At 39.9% G+C, this 22,387-nt stretch overlaps 1 protein-coding gene across 6 annotated transcripts in view; it reads right to left on the bottom strand.

Moving 5' to 3' along the window:
* Window positions 1-719: 719 nt before the first annotated feature.
* The window catches only part of LOC122880427 (glutamate receptor 3), an 81,110-nt gene continuing 59,442 nt past the window's right edge, over window positions 720-22,387 (bottom strand). The window contains exons 10-16 of one of the 6 annotated variants that reach the window (XM_044205551.1): window positions 21,407-21,613; window positions 18,782-19,155; window positions 18,314-18,512; window positions 9,899-10,146; window positions 8,998-9,112; window positions 4,305-4,552; window positions 720-2,496 (exon numbers count right to left, since the gene is read on the bottom strand). In XM_044205551.1, coding sequence (XP_044061486.1) covers window positions 4,307-4,552; window positions 8,998-9,112; window positions 9,899-10,146; window positions 18,314-18,512; window positions 18,782-19,155; window positions 21,407-21,613 — 1,389 coding nt within the window. In that variant the 3' untranslated portion in view covers window positions 720-2,496; window positions 4,305-4,306. Of the gene's footprint in view, window positions 2,497-4,304; window positions 9,113-9,474; window positions 9,524-9,898; window positions 10,147-18,313; window positions 18,513-18,781; window positions 19,156-21,406; window positions 21,614-22,387 lie in introns of those variants that run through there. The other 5 variants (XM_044205550.1, XR_006378932.1, XR_006378931.1 and 2 more) reach the window with 5 other exon arrangements.

Here is a 22,387-nt window from a genome sequence, read left to right as displayed (position 1 = left end):
TTGAGCTGTGGCAGGCTGGATCTCCGGAAGGAGGAATTCATTTTAACCACACAATGCAGACCCAGAGACCAGTAAAATGACACAGACTGTCTGGGCAATCTATTGAGCATTGTGCTGATTTACTATATATGCAAGAATTTACACTGTGGGAATAAGCAGGGTTTAAACGATTAACTGTCCCTTTGCTGTATTTATTTAGTATTTTAGTAATTCCTGATGAAAATATCCTCCCTAAAATATAGTTTCAAAGCTTAAAACTTGTGTAGTAATTATAAGTGACACAGCATCCGTGTGCAGTATGTTTTGTAAGTAGTTGGTGGTTATAATAATACATTATTGATTGTCTAAAGAGAGAGAGAAAGAGAAAGAGATCACATGCCAGATGAAGCTGTCAATGTAGCCTTCAATCAGTGGATGCATGGCAGGAGAGCGAGAGTGAGGCAGATGGTGCTTAGTATTGATTCAAAACATGCACACACACTTCCAATGACTAACGGCTCAATATTGGACCATTATAGGAAAAACTCCTCTCTTTGTGTATTTATCTGCAGGGGGGCCGGTCAGGCTACTGATACTGGAGTTAAAGTATGCAGTGTGTTTAACCTGAGCCGAGATGTGCTCCTGCTGTAACCCCTGCAGGCCACAAAATCATCCACAGTGTTATTCACTGTACACAGGTTCAAATAGTGTTGCAAAATGACATGAACACAGACACAGGATCCTTTCTGTACATTTTATTTACAAAATGTATTAAAATTCTCTGTACAGCGCCTCACTAATGAGGTTCAGCAAATTATGCATGCATTTCTTGCTCTTTTGTACCCACTACTATGCCTGGCGATTTTTGTTGTTGCAGAAGGTGAGGCATACAAAAAAGAAAAAAGGTGAAACTGATTTACAAAAGAATAACCAGGGCTGGATTTCTAACGTTAACCTAAGGTCAGTTTGTGAGTAGCAGAGCTCGTCAAGCATCACTGATTTGACATGCAGTTTTTTAGAAAAAAAGAACCAAAAAGGGGGAAAAAAAGGGAAACCAATCTTTCATCGTGTAATATAAATAATTCTCATTTATCTAAATGTACATATCTTTCTCAACTCGTTCATTATTTTTCTTCACATTATCAGTTTCTTTTTTTAAAATATAAAACTATCTGCCCATAGTTTCAGGTGATTAGATAATTATCTTCCTAAATCCTATGGAATCACAGTCTTTTTGAAAGAAAAGAAATTATTACAACAATATGGAAATGTGCTAAGCTTCAGGACTCTCCCTGGTATAACCTTGTATAAATCTATTTTCCGTTGTATTCATATATTTTTCATTTTCATTTACTAAGTGAAGTCACCAAACACTGTAATGCTCATTAAAGGAAATCAAATTAAAAGCAAACCACAGCTCATTGTAAAATGTGCAATTGTTAAAGGAAATGGTAAGGTAACCCAAAATACTACAGTTTAAAAGCCATTACTGTTATCCTTTAATTGGATTGCAGTTAATCTACAATTGAATTACCCTCTCTGTTTGGTTTTACTTTCATGTACGAAGACTTGGATGACTCTAGACTTCAGGGAAAGACTGTTTGGATTGACGAACCTTAGCGAGTCAGTGCTCCTTTGATATTTTACAAACTGTAAATCACAAACAGATTTTTTTTTTTTTTACTCAACCATGAATACTTTTCTTTACACACTCTTTGTCATACAAAACACACTTTTGGCAGTATTGGAAGTGTGAATCATGACCTGGTTCTGTGGTGCGTAAAAGCCAAACCAGATCATCTTCTCATCTTCATGAGTCCCATCAAACGTTTAGAAGACAGTGGCAGCAGCACCAGAGTTTAGAGTACAAACAACACACTCATAATTGTTTTGGGCTAAATGGCGTTTTGCTCAAATAAGATCAATCTGTCTTTTAAAACAAGTACAAGGTCACTATAAGTGATTTACAGCAGTATAAAAGCTATTCTCTAATAACCAGTGTCTTACAGTGCACTGAATAGATCTAATAAAAGTATTTGAACACATATAACCAGTGAAAATCTGGCAGCAGAAGGATGAAGAGTAATCTGATCGTATTGATTACAAGAAACCAATTAGACACTTGTCATATAAGATTCGTCCTCTTTCTGGCACTTCAAAATGTGCTTAGGGTTGCAAATGATGGCTTTAGTTCTCTCATTCATTGTAACATGTCAAATGTATTATATATAATACATCTATATTTTTAATCACTGCACCATTCTTCTGTTTTGTATGAGTTTCAAGCAAAAAGCAATATCATTGTGAATGAGTTGCATTGATTGGACTCAGAGTTCCATAAGGCACTGAGAGGAGGGAACCGCATCGGCTCTTCCCGTGACCAGTCCAGTCGTGTCGTCATTGCAGATTATCGTGCCGTGTCCGAGAGGATTTGGCTTGGAGCTCAATCCCCATGATCCTGTCCTGTCATAGATGTTTAGTCACAGTTGTAAGGGACAATGGAAATGTTTCCTAAACCTGTGTCAACATACAGAGCAGAAGCAAACATGGGAAGAGTTGAGGTTTATATGATTGTCAGGAAAAACGTATGACTCATGTTGGCTAAAAATGGAAACTTCAAAATGCATAAAAACATTTTTTTTTTATTTATTGCCTTTACTTTTTTTAAAAACCCCTGAAAACTTGGTTTCAAAATCTTACATTTTTTTGAATAACACCAAATATTTGTGGCTAAATAAAAAACAATTGAATATAAAGTTACTCTGCCCTTTTCCAACCAAGCCTTGCCCACTTCAAACCAGTGAGAAGAGTACAGAAAAAAAAAACAAAAATACAGAAGTCTCCCACATAAATAATCAAAACTTACTCTACTTTGGCAGAAAATACTGTGTTCGTGTAGGATTCCATCACTCAAAGTAAGAAGTTGACTGAGAAAATATGTTTTCAGGGCCTTAAAATGATGTTGCTCTGTCGTACAGCTGTACTTTTGTAAACAGACTTGTCACACTGTGTGTTTAACGGGAAGCAACAGAACACACATGCAATCAATCCAATCAAATACAAAACTCACAATATATTTAACAGTGTACTTATTAGGGTATGCTCCCCTTTGTTTAATTCAGTGCTGTAGAACTGCTGTATAGAGATATTTTGCAAATTCCCTTCCTCTAGTGGTATTAAAGGGCAATTGAGCTTTCATTGGAACTACTTATTAACTTTCTACAGAAGAAATAGTCCCTATGAAAGCATTTCACAGTGTGTTCTGTGAATTATCCAGAGTAAAGGCAGTAACAGGGTCACTGTTTCTAAAAAGAAATGCTGCTGTTGAAGTTTTTAAAGCTGCACTAATCAAGATTTTTATATTAACAATGGGTTAAATGACTACATGTAATGTGACAGAGGTCACTCATAGTGACAAACACACAGATAATTATCACCCAACTCTTCAGCTTCCCTCAGCTCTATGGAAGATTTTGCATCTTTTAGCTCATTATTTTGGTTTTCTGTCTCGCAACTTTACTGTTTTGATTAACTCTCACTGCTCTCATCAACATTTTCAGACTCAGCAGGCAGACTTACATTATTCAGGTGGCCATAAATACGACCCCAAATGAATCCTATGTGTAAAAAGGGAACTGTTTACTAACATCTTCGCCTGTTAAACATCTACAGACAACAGCGAAGCAGTTGAAATTTTACAAATACTCTATCCAAGTAAAGTGTTACCTAATTTTTTAATGCTGTGAGCAGCACAAATTAAATTCCATTCACCTCTGTTGTATTGAGATGGAGGCTGAAATCTCAAAACTATAGACAAAATTATAAAATGATATAAAAATATCAGCATGGCTGGATACCATTAGAGGTAAGTGAGAAAATCTGTTGTGGTTTTTTTGGAATTTGGAAGAACTGACCCTTTAAAGATCAGATTACAATCACAGAATAAAACACATTTTAACAACAGGCAAATGTTTTACACAATGCAAAATAGCTCTATGCAGCAGTTCTATGATACTATCTAAAACAAAAGGCTGTGTAGCTGGTAACTTGCTAAGCTCGTGTTTTGTAGCCTCCGTGTAGCCTGAGGCACTCTCAATGCAGCTATATGTTTCAAGACATAAACAATATCTCAGAGTTTTGTATTTGAGAGGGCATGTGTGTTCTATTGTTCCCAACATGACAGCCATAAAAAATTTCACAACCAGCAGCTACACAGCAACACATACAAATTAATTATTTACTCTAACTGATATGACAGGAAGCTAAATGATTCATCTCCCACAGTGCCCGGGGGACTGTGTGGACAGTAAGGAGAGGAGACGTACCTCTAGATCTTAACGCTCTCGGTTCCGTATACGTTGTAGCCTTCTCTGTATGTGGCAAAGTTCTGGGTGTTGGTCGGGGGAGCCGGCTTAAAATTCTGGGCATTCTTGGCCAATTTCAGCCGTTTGGTTTCTTGTCGTGATTTATAACAGAACTCTATCAGAGCCACCATCATGGCCAGCCCCAGCCCTCCAACCAGAATATAGAAGACACCAGCCACATTGCTTAGGCTGAGAGCACTTGTCTTGTCCTGGGGGAAAGTGAATAACATAGTTAAGAGTTTTGCAGTGGAGCAAGGGCAGCAGAACAAAATGCAGCCTGCATCCTTCAAACTGAGCCTCACATTGCCTTGACTTAAAACTGCTTTATTAAATCATCATACTATCTTACTAGTGCTACATATGGCAGATTATGGATACTAACTGCTACAAGCAACCAAAAATTGAAGATGTAATGAGGAGCTAAGGCTAGAATTTTGAACTGAACTGATTTCCCTATGGTTGTCACAAAGTTGTAAGGAACTTCAGACTGCCATAGTCAAACCATTCTCCACTAAGGAGAAAGAAGCCAACTCTTAATGCTCTATCTGCTGGTGAATGTAGAGCTTTCCTTCCCTACGCTACATGTATGTAAAATGGCTTCTGCTCTTGACCATGTTAGGAAGCTGGTCAGTATCGCATAGGTCGATAGCTCTGAAAATCCCTATCTTTTTTAATCCTCTTAGCGACATGTACGTATAACTCTCATGGCAACATTGTCATACAGTACAGTCAAATTCATAGTAGATGAATGATAGCTCCATTAAAGGTTAAAAAAAAAACACTAAACACTAAAGATCAAACCATTTTGCTGCTGCTTACCTACCAAACATATTCATTAAAAATTTGTTCATTAGAGTTTTACTATTTGCAGTTTAACCCTATGAGTATGGCGATATCATAAAGCTATCTAGCAACCCTAACCTGTAATCTGAGGCTTTGACTGTATCTCAGAGGGTTAAATAGTGGGTTTATTACATTCCTCAACTTCTTGTACTGTGCAAACAGAGCCTCTAACCTCAACTCCGAGCAGCTACAAGATTTAGAGGACACCCTATGGCGCTCTCGCCGCTTTGAGAAGTTGAATTTGAGTAACTCATCACAATAAGAGGCTTTGCTTGTTCATCACACCACAGGAGGCCAAAGAATCTAACAGACACATCTCGATGCAAACTAGTAACAACACAAATAAATCAAATTTTCATTAACAGTTTGGTAAATAGAAACAGCAGCATAATGGTCAAAGTATCATGAATGTCAAGAGTGAAAATGAGCAAAAATAGCATTTATCAACAAATGTTAACTGTTGTGATTCAATTGAAAGAGTGTATCTGAAAGGCACTTCAGCAATTTCCCCACAGTATTATCATTACAGTTTTCACAAAAAGAGAGTCTCTACATTTTAAACTGCATCAAAAAGTGTCTCATTTCTATGGCATAAAAGAAAAAAATGACTTGGGGAAGCAGTGCCTTGTGTTAAAGCCACATATAAACTGTGTTACAGTTTGTGGCAGAAAAACTGAAAGACTAAAAAAAAGAAAAATTATGTGCAGCAAATGAACAAAATGTATACTATAGATGTTAGAGAAGTCTTGTCTTGCATATGAACAGTACGTCAAAATGCAATTTGGAATCAGTACAAAAGACCTGCAGCGACTGACCTTACTTCCAGAGTCCTTGGTTCCACATTCACCCTTATCGTACCACCATTTGTTTTTCAGCTTGTCTAAGATGCCTTGTTCACTGAGTTTCAATACTGCAAGGTTTACAGGAGTTCTTCACGTGGGAAATAACATAAATAACATTATATTATGTTATTTTATGTTATTCAACTTTTAAACTACTACATACTTTACAAAGCGATAAAGCAGGGCTCCTGGCTATGTCAACATCACAGATAGCAGGCATTCTACCTATTACCTTTAGAACCCCTAGTCTAAAGCCAGGACCTACCCATATCGCTTTGAGTAATCGGCAGACGCTGTTAACAGGGCGACGAGCAGGTACTGAGAGCACAATCTGCAAGTCTATGAGTATTAAAAAGCATCGGGGTACATTGGTTTGGGGGCAGGTAACAGATCACAGGGGCTTTCAGAACAGCATTTAACAAGTTCAGTCCAACAGGAGCTTTGTCTTAACAAACAGAAAAATCTAAGTGATAGACACTACCTTTCCATTTCCACAATATCAGCTTACTCCTGCGATAGCTAATAGTAGTGTCACCAGCATGACAACAATCAATTCTGGAGGTATTACAACCAATTTCTTATCCAAGCAACTATGCCCAAAAGTGAAAACTTAATTAATTCTTGTGCGTTCTGTTCCGACATATCGCTAAGAAAACCTTATCTCTCAATTACGCCAGATTAGTGTCAGATGAAGTGTGTCCCAACCAAACTGCATAGAGCTCCAGGACTAAGCTCAAAAGTGGAATAATTCCTCTCATATTTGCCTGTAGCTGCATAATCTAATGTCTGACACAGCTGTTTCTTGCCATTTAATATCTCTAGGAGTTATATCATGACGTCAAAATACTGTATGTAAATCTAAATGGTCATAATATTCTATTGCACTAAATTACTTCAGGAAAAAACAATTGTAAAGGCTGGATGAAGATCACATTTTGTAGTCGTAGTATAACAGTTTGTGGCTCAGGTCAATCTGTCTGTGTGAAAGTGAAAAGCAAATCAGAAGCAAAGAAATAGATAAATGAGTAACCTGACTACTCCCCGGGAACAATGTCCCCCAAAGGGATCCATGCAATGCATAATGCACTGAGAGAAGATTACACCACTGTATATCCCTCATAGCCAATCTGGAGAAACGGACTGTGAAGACCAGACTATTGTCTTGGCTCTGAGAGACATTGATTAACAATGCAATTACCCTGTAACATGCTCTGTGTCTGAAACTCAATCAAGGCTGCACTGTGTTGTGCCTGAGGGCAGGAGAGAGCTGTGTTAACTTGGTGTGCATGCAGCTGTGTGCATGATTATGTGCAACTCCTGATGTCTGTTGGAACACAGAGCTGTGAGCGGGACAGCGCCAAGCAATGCACTGTTTGGAACAGAGCGCTCCAGGCCGCTTTATTCCACCTAATCGGGCCTTTCCACTGAGTCCTGGGGAGCCAAAACAAGCCAGGAAACAGACAGACAGTACATACCTGTGCATGATAAAAGATCGATGACAGCACAAGAGACAGGTGCTTTCAAATGGCTCCTGAGCATGAGCTCTCAGTAGCACAGGGAGGCCTCTTGAGCTCAGTGACTACAGAACATAGCAATGTTAGCAATGCAAACACTGAAAAGGTGACTTTTGAATACTTGAATCCTTTTCAGAAATGAACCACAGGCATTTAGTAAGACATTATTTGATCTGTGCCTCATGCAGCCTCTTGTGGTGATGCTATATTAAAAATGAACCCGCTGCAGTTTAACTGTTCGTTGTGGTCTTGGCCAATCCATGACAAATGACATTAAGAGAGTTATGACACAATCTGCAGACCTTGCAGCTTGTCTGTAATTTAGCCAATTACCTGACCAGATCATCACATGCGTGCTGACAGCATCAGCTGACCTGCATTGTAAAGAATATAATGCTACTGTCGTATATGTAATCTAATGAAAATAGCACAATGCTTCATGGCACATATTCTATGTAGCATTACACTAAATTGTCATGGTTGAGTGGGGTTTTACACTTTGCACCATTAGCTTCCATAATGGAAAAATCATTCATCATTTAACCACAGAAGAAGAGGGAGAGATCTGATGGTCAAAAGGGTCACAGCTGGGTTATTAATGAATTGGGGTAGGAACTGCATGTAGTGGAATCAAACCACAGGTGGTTTATCAGATGACTCTTTAAAAATAAATCATAGGTCTTTTGTTTAATTAGAATTCTCACGTTTGCCTGCAATGCTTAGTCCCCTCAAGACGCCGCTGTTCCCCTTGCTTTCCTGTTGGCCTCAGCTGAGCAGCCATTTTGAGTTTTTTTGCCGTTAAGTAGAATGTATCATGTTGGCTTTAAAGCTCATGGGTTCTGGGCCAGTGTCATGGATGTGAAGCAGCTGTGCAGTGAAGTACTGCAAAGGCATGTGTTTTACAGGATTAGCAAACTTCACCTTCAGGAGGGAAGGCTGGAGGTTTCAAACTTTTCAATGTAAGATATTCTATCACTGGCAAACTTAAATTACAATGTGTGTTTTACTCAAACTGTCAAAGCTACCTAGACAAAGTCCTAATATCTGAGACTGGCTGATCTGCCCTACACATGTGTAAGGGTGAATAAATAAAGCTCAACCTTTCACAACTGCAGGGCAGCCACATTCACCTAATAGTCTCCCTTTTCTGAGAATTTCCAGTAACTTCAAAGTTTGTCATACAGAGAAAAAACTCCTATCACAATTCTTTGCTACTAACATTACAGTCTCAATAACCACAAATATTATTTTTCTGTTGGCTAAGCAAAGGCTCCTTAGTTAGATCTGAGCTCTTGAAGTGTCTGGTCAGACTAGAAGTTAATTTGGTAATCTGCCGTGGGGCAGCAGCAGGTTGGTTGAGGTCGGACAGTTGGTTTGGTTATGGTTGGGTTGTTGTAACAGCCTTGCCGATTACTCTGCACTATGGTACCCGATTGTGGTGACATCGAGGCTGACCTTGGAGTCACCTCCCCCGCTGCCGCACTCTCCCTTGTCGTACCACCATTTGTTTTTCAATTTGTCCAAGAGGCCTTGCTCATTCAGTTTTAAAACTGCCAGGTTAACAGCATTTCTTGAAACGATAAAACATAACTTGTAAGAAAATGCACAGGTCCGTGAGAAATCTAATGCAAAGTAATAATTGTACTAAGCATCATAATGATGTAATGTAATGGTAGTAAGACTACCACTGTCAAAGCAGGGGCTTATGCACAGAATATCTGTTAATCAGAATGGTCTAGGAAAGGACAAATTGTTTAAGAATTTAAGGAATATGGAGAGATAAGAAAGGCTCATATAAGGTAAAGACAGTGTTAAATCTTGGAAAAGGTGGCATGAAGGGTTACGTAGTTTAGAAACTGAAGTGTGCGGGATGGGGACACTTGTCATTGAGAAGAAAAGTAACAACAACAAACATCATGCAATTAACATTCGTCACAAGTGACAGCGCAGCTTTTAAAGGCTAAATTGAAAAACCATTGAACTGTTAAATTAAAAGTGACAATACAACAGTCAGGTAGGACAGCACACGGGACAGAAGAAGAGATTGAAGGAGAGAGAAAAGCAACAGTAAGAGAGACATAAATATGAAATGATTGTTAAATTTAGACTTGTTATCTGGATTTGATTCCTCTACTAGAAAATAGCAAGTCTTATCATATATATATATATAAATATATTACAAAAACATTGATTATCATTATTAAACCTTTGTATCCAAGTGCATTGAAAGGCATACTACCATTACCTCTGTGTCCATAAAAAAAACAAGAAGAGGAAGAGAATGACAACAGGGGGACATCAGGGTAGGTGGAATACTATAACAACATGGAGAATATTGTTATATTATCCCACCCACCTTAATGCTGAGCCTTTGGGCGTCGCCACACCGTATCCTTTCGAGTCGAGGTTCCCGCCCACTTTCATGGTGTCGCACGGCTTCCGCTGCTCGATGTACTCATTCATGGTGGACTCGAGGAGGAAGGCAAACTTGCCCTTTGACTTTCGTACCCGGGCTACGCCATCGGGTGTGGTCTTAACAAACACTGAGGGTTCAGCGGATTTCATGTATGACCACATCTTCTCATACACTGCTATTTTGGACCGCTGTGCAGAGAAGCAAAGGAGAAGAGAAGTAGTTTAGACATCCAAAAAGTCATATGCATTCAATGGATTTTGTAGGATTTTTGTGCTTAATGATCACATCATTTAAACTGGCATCATGAAGTATTTATAGACATCTCAGAAAGTGGCAGCGTGATATCTTTAAATACTTCCAGAAAATGTAGCTGGTGGACTTTTACAAGATCATGAAGTACAAGAATTTACAAAATCCATTTATCTTCATCAGCATAAATGTACTTTTCAAACATTATGTTGCAGCTTGAGGCTCAATTTCACTGAGAATGAGGATCACACATCACCTGTACAGTAAAAATGTCATGCAAATTGGGTTTTAGTAGAAATACTGGCATTTGTGGACTTGGTTATAAAAATAGCTTATATTATTTATATAATTTATATGGAAACTTGCAAAAGTTTTGGACCAATCTCTCTTAGTGAATTTGAGCATTAGTTTATAGTCTTAATTTAACTTGTAGAACTTATTACAGTCATTAATTTCAACAACACTGTCCTTAATGTAACATCTCAACTGTGACTCAGAGGCAATGCGCATAAGAAGCAAGAGAAGTGCACAAGAAAGCAGGTTTCACAGGCACAAGGCGACCCATCACAAAGTGACACAGATGAGCATTTTCCCAGCGCCTGGGGGTCAGGCTTAGCCTGTAAAATCTGTGGGAGTTGAGCGCTATCTATAATAAGCATCAATTAAATTATTCAATGCTGCTGGATTTATTTTGGCATAGGCATTTCACACTTTGAACAGATCCTGGTCCAAACAGTGATGAGCCAGTTCCCGAGTGGCACTGTGAGTACTGCAGACTGAATCCCACATAAAAAATATACTTTCTTTCAGTAAAGGCCAGAGAAAGACCAAGAGCTTGGATGGTTTTCAAGAACTGGCTGAATCAAAAGATCTACTGTCAACCAAAAGGGTTTGTGTATGGAATATGGACAAGCTGCTGACACACCAACATCTGTCGGAGATACTTCCCTGCTGTGTTTTTTAGTCTTCAGTCTTCAGTTTAGCCAGAGTAAAATGTGAGGTGATTAGTCGTTATCATCATGAATTAATTAATTAATTGACTGACCGAAAAATAATCAGCAACAATTTTTATAGTTAGATAATTAATTAAGTCATTTGTCAAGCAACAAGTCTACAGCCGCACTAGCAGCTCTGTGAGGCACAGCGGTGCATGGAGCTAAATGCTAACATCAGCACGCTAACATGCTCACAAAGACAATGATAACATGCTGATGTTTAGCATGTTCTATGTACCATTTTCACCATCTTAGAACGTTACTAGTTTTGCAGGTATTTGTTCATAAACCAAAGTAGTGCACAAAATTAACACTTTTTAGCTACAGCACTAGCTGTAGTTGACTTCTAAAAATGCCAAACATTTGCTGCTTCCAGCTTCTCAAATGTTTTCTCTGGGGTTTTCTCTCTTGAATTTTAGTTTGTTGTCTGTTTGTTAGACAAAACAAACAACTTGAAGAAGTCAACTTGGCCTCTGGAAAATTGCAAATGTTCTGACATTTTATAGACTAAATGCGCTTAATTAAAAAAATAATGCACAAGCTAATCGATAATGTAAATAATTGTTAGTTGTAGCGCTTGTTAACAGGTCATACAGTCAACTAGGAATGCTAGAAAAAAGTCAAGATCACATGTTGTAAATCTCTGTTATTGACAGTTGAAAATAAAGTACACTTTGAAAACTGCTCGTGAATACTGAGCTCTGTAGCTTTGCATGTCCAAACATACTGATCAGTACACAGACTCATCGCTGTCCTGAATTGGTAAAAGCCCCCTCAACATATTCATCTCTAATGCATTTCTATTAATAAACAAAAGCATTAACCTTGACATAATGAAAATGCTTCACTGGCTTTATGTAATCATATAGAATTTGTTTGTAGGCATCTGTCATAGAGCATCAGGCCAAGGGTGAGGATGACATGAGACAGCAACATAACACAAATTAAAAGTCTACATGATGAATGCTCTCTGCTCCGATGAAAAAGCCTTTAAGTTGGGAGCGATAGCCATTCTATTTTAATGCAAATACAATGGATGAGAGGGCAGTTAGAGTCAGATGTTATGTTTTTGTTGACAATCTTGTTAAATGGGTTCAATTTGCATGTGTCAGACTTCATGGAAAGGACACTAGTTTGGAGGACAATTTCCCCAAAGACCCGGGACTCATCTGCTCGACATTGGGAAAGCTCCAGACGCCTCCTCAAATGAAGAGAAAAGAATAGATCTGGGCATTGATTACTGACGACAGAGTGTGCTGCCTCAGTGCTTTATGAAGTCAATTCATCAATATCAGAGCGGAGACAGAGTGTGACCAAAACCTAAATAGGCCGATTCCACAAACTAAAGCCACCAGTGAGATGGCTTAAGGCAGATTCTGATAGAGAGAGAGAAAAGCAAACAAGATACAGTGAGAAAGCACAGCAGAGAAAGAGAGATATTTGATTATTGACTGCTGGCACACAAATATGCAGACACACACATACAGTACACACACGAACACGCCATAATGCATTGGAAGTCTACTCTCATCTCCTTTAAAAGGTAATCATTCACATTCCAGTCTACGGTGGTCATTTAAAATTCAGTTAGAGAATAATGACTGTAAAAGTCCATCATCAATGAACAGACAATTTGTTCAGCAATTATATACTGCCATAAATACAGCTTTACACATGTGGCTCTCCTTCACACCATATAATGGCCCTGTTAGAACAATCTAAATGAGCTTCCAGACAATTAGTAGGGAGTGGCTACATTTGATAGCTATCGTACAAAGTCAAAAGAAACACAAGTCTATGCTGGGTAACTGTCAAACGGCATAATCCTCCTTTAAATGTCTTCAGATTATACTAAAGCAATCATAATGTTGCTCTGTTTATAATGAAGTACATAAATAGTCGATCTCAGCCAGCCCTCCTACCTAAGCGACACAGTTACATCATCTGTGTAGGTGTTCCTCCTGCAAATCTGTCAAGAACCAGTGAGTTTCCTGCTGTCTTGTAATAGTCATACAGACAAACTCTGTCATTTCAGCGTGGTGACCTAAGATGAGGAATAAAGAGAACATGACTTGCCTTTAGCAAGACAAAGTTAGAGGGAAGTCAGAGGAAAACTGGTGGGTGCTTATTATTCTTCTGGGCAGAAGTCTTTGAATCACCATGGCCAAATCACATGCAGATATGAATGCACAGGCACACGGGCACACTAATGCATGCACATACAAATGAAGGTTTCCTTAGAGCAGGGGTCTGCAATTAGGTACAAGAATTGGCCACTTATTTGTTTTTCAATGTGGGGTTGACATAGTTTTATGGGGGAGGTGGAGACACAAGCCTGACTTAAACCTGCAATAACTGATTTTGGGTAGATGGAGGGTAGCAGAAACAAGCTATAAACACAGCACTGACCTATTATCAACTTTTAAGTTTATATGGCGAACTTGTTAGCAGTTGCCTATTTACACATCCAGCAGATATGGAGTAACATTTTCGTTAGCATTAGAGTCGAGTTTCTGGCCACCTGATGAATTTAAGTCCAATATTTACTCTCTTTAAGCCCTGTTTTGGTCTCCACCAACTACTGAGAGAAACATCAGGCTCTTAGCTCTTAGCTGCTAAATGCTCCACTATGTTTACCAGCTAGAAGTGAATTTCGGGTGTCTGCCATTTGGTGCTGGGCTGCTAGCGTCAGTTTTTTCGTGAAAACAGCTGCCTGGAGCAGTTGAAAACGACAGTATGAGAAAAAAATCTACCTATCTATGTAACGGTTTTAGGATCATGTCTGAGGGGCAGATATAATTTTTCCCATTAAAACGTAGGTGCTAATAAATGACTCATATGCTAACATTTGTTCTGTGTTGCACTATGAGAGTGGAGATTTTCTTACTAGATTTTCCACACACAATAAACAGTAGCCTGCTTCAGATATGGTCTAATGAAAGTAGCAATTGTTGTTGCAAATCTGTTATGTCAAATATGCTAAAGCCATGGAATTAAAACTGTTTGAATTCACAAGGTACATATACAGTAAATTTATTTATTTTTATTACAAGGTTATGTTTATTTAGATTTAAATGAGCCTTGTATTTACTTTGTACAGTACAGTTAAAAAAATTATGTAAATGTTTTTATGTAAACCCTTTATTCTCACGTACTTTTGGTGGAGGGCCAGATTTGGCGCACAGACCACTATTTGCCTACCGCTGCCTTAGAGGATCCAAGTATTACTCTGTTACAATAAAACTACCCTGTAGGTATCTCAGTCTAGAAATTAAATGCTTATTGGCAAGAAAAAGTAAAGCCTTTAAAGTCTTTGGTAATGCCCTGAAATGGACAGAAAGAAAGCCAACAGGAAGACAGGAAGACAAGAGGGATTTGCTTTTCTGTATTTTCAAAAATCATTAATAAATCTAGAGGTTGGAGAGTTTGTGTTCCAGAAGTCCCCAACAATGTCATTAAAATGTCTGAGAAGGGACAAGTGATTAAAGTCCAAAGTCAAAGAAATTGCCCTCTCCATTCTAAATAACCACTTAATCTGTATTGATTCCGAGTTATGCACCATTTCCAGACCTCTGTCCACTGTCCTTCGAACTGCAGCCTGTTTTTTATTCTTCTTTGGTGTTGCAGGCTGCTTTCATTATGGCCTCTCCCACGTACGCTCCACTGCTTGCGTATCTAAATGCCACCTCCAAACAGCCACCACTACATTTCCTTCTACTTCACTTCACTTCCATTTTGTTTGTGGACATCACCACTTTCCCCCAATATCCTATATGCCAGGACTACCTGTATCTCGAGTATGCAGAAATGAAAGTTGAGGCTCTGGGGTTGTAGTTTGTCACTGAAGTGCCACATGCTACGCCCTGAATACCAATCGCTCGTCTTTGATGCTTGTTGCTGGACTCCAATAGCTCCTCTCGTGCCTGCTGTTGCTGCTCATCTAAAGTTCAACAAGGCCCTCTGAGGACAGTGCATTCCCTCAGAGGTTACGCCTATCTCGCACTAGTCTATCATCACTTTTGTCAGCTTTCTCTTTTATGCAAACAGGCTCTAATCTTTATACGAGCCTCCCCTTCACTCAGCGCTGTACTGAACCACATAGTGACAAGAGCTCGGTGTTACAGTGTGCTGCATATGATTGCAGGGCAACCTAAGGATTTCTTGTACAAATCTCTTTGCCAGCTCCTCTTCATGCAACCCTGGCCTAATGCAGGTCTGCTCTGCATAAAAAAAGCTACTTATTAAACATTGTGTTGGACCATGGAGAAGCTATATTGTCTGTGCCACAATAACTGAGACGTGAAATTGATTTTCATGCTTAGTAAAATGCATTGGTGACTGCACTCAAGCTGTTGTTCCCATCTCCAACACACCTGCAGATCAGTAAGATGCATGATGTTTGCTGTTGAGGCTTTCGGTAATGTATAATCTTTTGAGGGGAACAGAAAACAATGCTGTGGTCTCATTTCTCTGCGCAATTATCATTCTTTCATTGTTACGCTGTTTAATGAGGTGCATGATAGGACAGCAATGTGGTTGTCTTTGATGGTCTCACCCGGGTCTTTACACGTAATTAAACAGCCACATCAGCCCATTTTATCATCTCAGCCATTATTAACATCCAGCTTCTCCTTCAATGTACATTTGAAAATGTAACCGAGCCAAGCCTTTTGATGGAATAAAACCTCATGAAGAGGATAAACATGGCCTTGCTGGTACAACTCATCATTTTCTAATCATCCAAAACACAAATATTCAACTGACTGCATGAAAAGATCCATGACAGGAATTAAAATGATGAAACAAATCACGGTCATGCAGCGGCACATGACAGCTGCTATGTTGAGGAAGAGCAACACAAAGCTTGCAGCTATCCCACATTGTCTCATGGTAAAGCAACAGACAGGCTGGAGACAGAGGAGAACAGGGTGCCCAAACAAGCAGGGTAGTATGGGGAAGAGGAGCCATGTGCAGGTAGAACCGCACTGCCAAGCGCCTGGAGCGATTCAGGCTTCCACTGGGCACGTCAGCGGGCTCCCAGGCCAGCTGTCCTAGTTGGTTGTCAGCGGCAGAATCTGGGCTTTCTGGGGGGATCTACTCTAACACCTCTCTCTTTTAAAATTCCTCTACAGCTTTTCCCTCATTCCCAGAACCAACTAAGGACACACACTGTGATGTGAATACTGTCACAGTCCATTTTTGTCCATTTTTCAGGAGCAAAAAACAGCCTTGGAGGAATATCTTAAACCACAGAAGACGATGAGATAATTCAACTGATTTGAAAACATGGAAACCATCAAAATGACAGTTAGAAGGTTTTATAGCTCATTATCACATGCCATATTCATGTTACTGTATCTTTAATTTGCTTTCTGCTTAGTAAGGAAGCATAAAAAAGTATTTTACAAATGTACAACACTACTGAGTTAGTTCTACTTGTCAGGCAGCTTTGTAAAATACAGCAGGTGAAATCATCAAAAATTCAAGGCCGGGGGTGGCAGGGATGATGACATATGTCTTGTTTGAAACACTGGACTTGATTTAAAATTTCCAGCTGGCTGATGCCGTATGGGTCTAATTAGGCCTGAATGTATTTCCTGAAAAACACAAACAGCTTTAACTCCTATTAATCAGTGTGTTTTTTTCCTTGTCAGCCCTCTACAGCTTTAATTAAAAGTCCCTTGGAATAGCAGTTCACACATGTCATTTCCTATTTGAAGACTTGGGGATGTAACTAGGACACTCATTACACAGAACAGAGGAAAAACTGCGCCTTCCTGACCACTGCTCGGATTGTTCCACCAGGAGACCTGTGGTGGCTCCATTGTCAGGCTGGAAACCTAATCTGTAATTGGCATCCATCATGTCTGTGACACAAAGACGCAGCATCTCAGATTAAAGGAAAAGTGATGACAGGCTTTGTGAGGTGTTGTATGGAGAATAAAGTGCTGCTGTCATGTACGTCATGTGCCATGTTTTCCAGGATATATTACCTTAACCGATATATTACCTTCACAGTATACAGCAGTTTCACAACCAGCGCCTACGAGTGTACAGCCTTAAAACAAAAGTCTTTTAATATCAAACTCTGCCGACTCTATCTTGTCCTTCTTTGTCTGTAAAAACGTGGATTTGATTTTGCATTTTGTTGTTCTGAGCAATTCAACCCAGGGGTAATACAAATGAATTGTTCTTTCTGCCAACAGGCTGCAGCTGTGAAGCATATGAATTGTTTCTCTCCTGCTGATGAGTAATGAGGGAGCGTAAGATAAAAGACTGTCATATTGCCTTTTCGTCATCACAGGCAGAGTGCTGTTTCATTAATTCTTTTTTAACATATTGCTCTGCAAATGCTGAGGATTGGACTGCTGATGTAGCCACACCACAAGATAAGACATCTATGAGTTTCACAGCAGAAGGTTGATCGCCTTAAAGACATGCAACGTTGTTTAACTCCTGCATAGTGAGTGTGCGGTTGCCTTTCAGAAACTAATATACTTTCGCTTCAGATTTTAGTTAATTTATGACTTAATTGCCGGGCTAGTCCCTCATGCCGACGGACATATTGCTTATTCCATCTGAACCGTCTTTCAGACCGCTCTGTTTGACCTACAGGGCTCTTCTTTATCAGGTCCAATTTGCCAGCCACGGCCGGCTAGCTAATTATATTTCATGAGCTGACCCTTCTGAGTTTGAGCCTGATGTGGGTGCTTTGATTAGCCTCCTGTTTTTATCACCTCTGAGTCTTCCACGTTGTTATCACACTTTCTGCTGACAGCCCCAGTGCCTCAAGGTTGCACACTGCAGTACAGCCGCATAAATTTCACGTTCATGTCATAAGAGTTCAAGAACTGCCTCTCTGTCAACATGCCTCATTTGGAGCAATCTTGTGTGGGTCAAGAGTGCTGTACTAAAGGTACAAAATGGAAAATCTGCTAGGAGGAGTTTATCAAGGACATTACACAAAGTAGTTTTATGTGCAACAAGCTTGAGTGTACATTTTTAGGCCTTTGCATGTTTTGGCATTTAGCTGACAGCAAAAGAGCAACTGGCTGATTAGTAAGAAGCTGTGTGTGTGTGTGAAACAAAACAGTTTTCTGATACTACTCACCCTAAAAAACTCCTTTGTGGAGCCTGAGTCCAGAGTGCCATATGCTATCTCTGTCTGTTTGGCCAGATCTTCTGCACTTTCTATAGGAGAGACCATCCTCTCCACTGTCAAGAAGGCAGCCAGGTTGGCTGTGTAGGAGGAGATGATGATGAGGGTGAAGAACCACCACACACCACCGACAATACGGCCCGACAGAGATCTGCAAGATGGAGGTTGATAACATGGAAACACAGAATGTAATTACACAGTGGCATGTGGTGCCTATCAGCCTGCTAAGATCTACCAGTTGTGTTTAATATATCTAATTGCATCAGTCATCAGAGTTTCCTTGTAAATCAACTTGATAATGTGTCAGCACTCTAAAACAGCACATTTCCAAGGAAAGCAGTGCATGTTTTTATTTTTTTATTCTCTCATCCAAGTTAATTGGCTGCTGTCCAATCCTGGTGTCTATAGGAGCTGACCCACCTGGGGGAGATGTCACAGCCCTGCTGCATGAAGGCGCCCAGTGAGAACCAGAGGGAGTTGAAGATGCCAAAGTCATTGGGAGGATCGGGGGGTGTCTGAGGGTCTTTGGTCTCATCCTGTTCCTCGAGGTTCCACTCATAAGGACTGAACCGACTGACCAGGAACAGGACCACGCTCACCCCAATATAGGCAAACACTATACACATCCAGATCTCATAGGCCAGTGGGTCCAGGAAGGAGAAAACGCCAGGCTTGGACTTTTGCGGCTTCTTTATCATAATGGAGATGCCCAAGCTCATAAAGGGCTTGGAAAAGTCTATCACCTCCTCTCGAACCAGAGTAATGGTTAGAGGTGCAACAGCTATATCTGCTCTCTGGAAACAGGGACATGCACAGCAAGCATTAGTCATGACCTGCATAAAGCAACGGGTCATTTTAAATGTACAGTATGTGTGAAATACTGGAGCTGGAGACGGAGAATAAAACAATGTTATCATCACGCATTTTACACATGATTATAAGAAATAAGCCACTGGCAGTGACGATTGAAGGCAGGCTAAAACACACACACACACACACACACACACACACAGGAAAAGCAGCATTTGCAGAGTTATGACCTGGGATGTTAGCTAATACATCTGAGATTCAAATTGTAAAATTAATCAGATTTTTTTACTGAAATGTTGCCACATTGGGAGGTAAGAAGGAGAAAAAGCGCATGGGGCAACTGCAAGACTTTCAGAGAGACAGCTTGGAAAAAATCCACAGAGGCAGATGGGTGTTTGAGTCATGTTTGACCAAATGCTTCCTTAATCAGGACCCAAGGAGATAACTGAGGGGGAAAACTTTTCTGTACAATTACTTTCAACAAGCAATTTCATACTACATCTTGTTATGAGACTAGCAGTTTCAATAATTGAATTGTTTCAATAATTTAATTGTTTACATTAAAATTACATATTAAATGAAAGTAGCGAGTTGTCTGATGTCTTCATAACAAGTGTAACCTTTGTCAATAAATGGCTGCAATTTAAACTGCAGAATATACAGTAAAGAGGTTGCTGTACACAAAAAGCAGCAAGCCACATGCCATTCAGTAGGCTGGATTTCCCAAACACAGCTTATTCTGGCATTAGCTTTATTTTTTTCATTTTCCAAGCTGTTTCTCTTTATCTCCCTCCTTTGCTCTGCTGCTTCAATCACATTATGTTATCAAAACACATCCATGGAAGTGGTGATGCCTTTTTAGAAATCACAATGGGTTTCTTTGTAAAAGCAGAAGAAAATAATTAATCACATTAGACAGTGTTACTGCAGCTAGTGTGTGTGTGATTAATTAAATAACTACTCCTCTTCAAAGGAGCCACTCCGTGAAGGGCAATTCTTTGTATTGTGCCGTATTGTCTTTTTTATGTCGAAATTGAGAAAACATTGGATTGAAGCAGCACAAGGCAGAAAATGTTTCTTACAAGGTCAAACTAGGAGCAACACAAATAGACCCAATAAACATGACTGTTTTCTTTACCCTGTCAACACAATACTGTGAAGGGCTATAACCATTTAATCCTCGTGCAGGCGTAAGCAGCACTCAATCAATGGTGAGGGAAACAAAGCAATAAAGACCAGCCTCGGGCCTAACCTTTAAAAGACAACTAAAATCAAACTAATTTACTGGTCAAAAGGTCGAAATGAACAAAACTATTAGTCTCGGCCCACCTGCTGTAAAATTACAGGCCTGGAAAGACTTGACAGCCACGTGATTGGGATATTTTTTTCATCTTCCATCTGCAGGGAGTGGACTTTTCCCGTTTGAAAGATAATTTGGTGGCGATAGCACATCAAACCAAGCAATCTCTCAGGCTGATAGTTGAGAAATTGAACAGATGAGGAAGCCTAACCCTCATGCATTTTGTATTTGGCCCCTGTTCAACTATTGTGGCCTCTGAGTAAGGCGAGAAAGTGGTGTGTGTGTGTGGGGGGGTAATTTTGGAATGCTTGAAGTGCTGCGAGAGCCTGAGCGCTCTGTCAGATGTAAAACACGGCATGACCCTTCCCTAATGTGAGAGGTTCAACCTTTATGGAGCACAACACATATGGATCTTGTTGTTTCAAACCGCAAACCACCATTTAGCTGTTGATTCGAAAGCAGATTTTCTCAGCTGTGAATTTACAATGTGGCAATATTCATCATACACATCAAACATTGGACATAATTACACAATCACTTCAAAGGCATACAATCTTTCATTCATCAAAGTGATTACAGTGTGTTTGCCATATGGACTCATTGTTTTCATGTACCTACCTCTGTTTCGACTGTAAGAGAGAGAGAGCTTTCTAGGCTAAGCAAGAAGGATTAATTGCAATGAACAGCACTGAGAAATGATTTCATTTTCTCCGTCTCAAGATGATCACCAACTCCCCAATGCTTGAGGCTGCATTTGACAAATTCACTCACAGCTGAGCTTCCTGAGACAGCATTAGACTTTGAACTGGGCAAAAGCTGATGAGTTCACAACGGGTTGGTGATAACCTTAAGACAGAAAAATGAGATCTCCTCTCATGTTGAAGTTCCTTGCAAACTGTCATGTAATCAGCGAAATCGAGGCTCCCAGTACTCACCCCATAGACCAGTTCACCCACCATCCCGTTCCACGTCTTGGTCTCGGGGTCTCGGGCTCCGTACTTCCCATCCATTACTATAGACAGTTTGTACTTAATTCCAACATGTTTGGCAATCTCAGATGCTAAATCGACGCAGTAGCCTTCATATCTGTCATTCCCATCCAGATGCATATAATTTTTCTTGTACATCACATAAGGAGCTTCCTGTTGATTCAAACACACGCTGGTTTATTCACTCCCATGCCCTAGCACACATTCAGTTATACAGAAATATGCATACATGCACTCATATGTGCCCGTGCACTCACACACACACTCATACGCACACACAGAGAGATTCAAAAGATTATAAGCTGCTATAACCACATCCATGCAGTCATGCATACACAGATGATGCCCTGCGAATGCACAAATATACACTGATAACAGCAGCGTGATCATGTGGTCACACTGCTTTCCTCAAGCCGTGGCAGCCAGCAGACACCAAGCCCAATACACCCAACCCATTTTGAGCCCAAGGGTGCAACTCTGTGGCATAATAAAGGAGGGTTAAAGGGAAGAGAGAGCAAAGTTTTTTATTTCTGTAGGAGAAGACAGGAGGCCAGAATGAGATTTAATAGGGCTGGGAGTCATTAGTAGGCAAGGTGTGGGTCAGCTCAGAGGTGGGTGGGGATGGGAATGGGGATGGGTTTCATAAGTAAATGCCAGTGACAGGAGAGGGATCAGAGAGTGCCCATAGTATCTCAACATATTCAAGCACATTGCACCAATGCGCAGTTAAAGGCTGTTTCATTCCCAAACAACAACAAAAAAGTAGCTGTTATTTGCTATCCAGAAAAATGCACAAAATACTCCATAAATAAAATAATTACATCAGGAGAGCAGGAGCGTGCTAGTTTTCCTCTCCTTTTCAAAACACTAGTGCAGCTCGTCTTTTCTCTTACTGAGCACATCATCATTATCAAACAATAGGACCGC

The sequence above is a fragment of the Siniperca chuatsi genome, linkage group LG8 (assembly GCF_020085105.1).
Source record: "Siniperca chuatsi isolate FFG_IHB_CAS linkage group LG8, ASM2008510v1, whole genome shotgun sequence".
In the NCBI taxonomy this organism is placed as follows: Eukaryota; Metazoa; Chordata; class Actinopteri; order Centrarchiformes; family Sinipercidae; genus Siniperca; species Siniperca chuatsi.
This window is presented reverse-complemented; position numbering and strand designations above follow the sequence as displayed.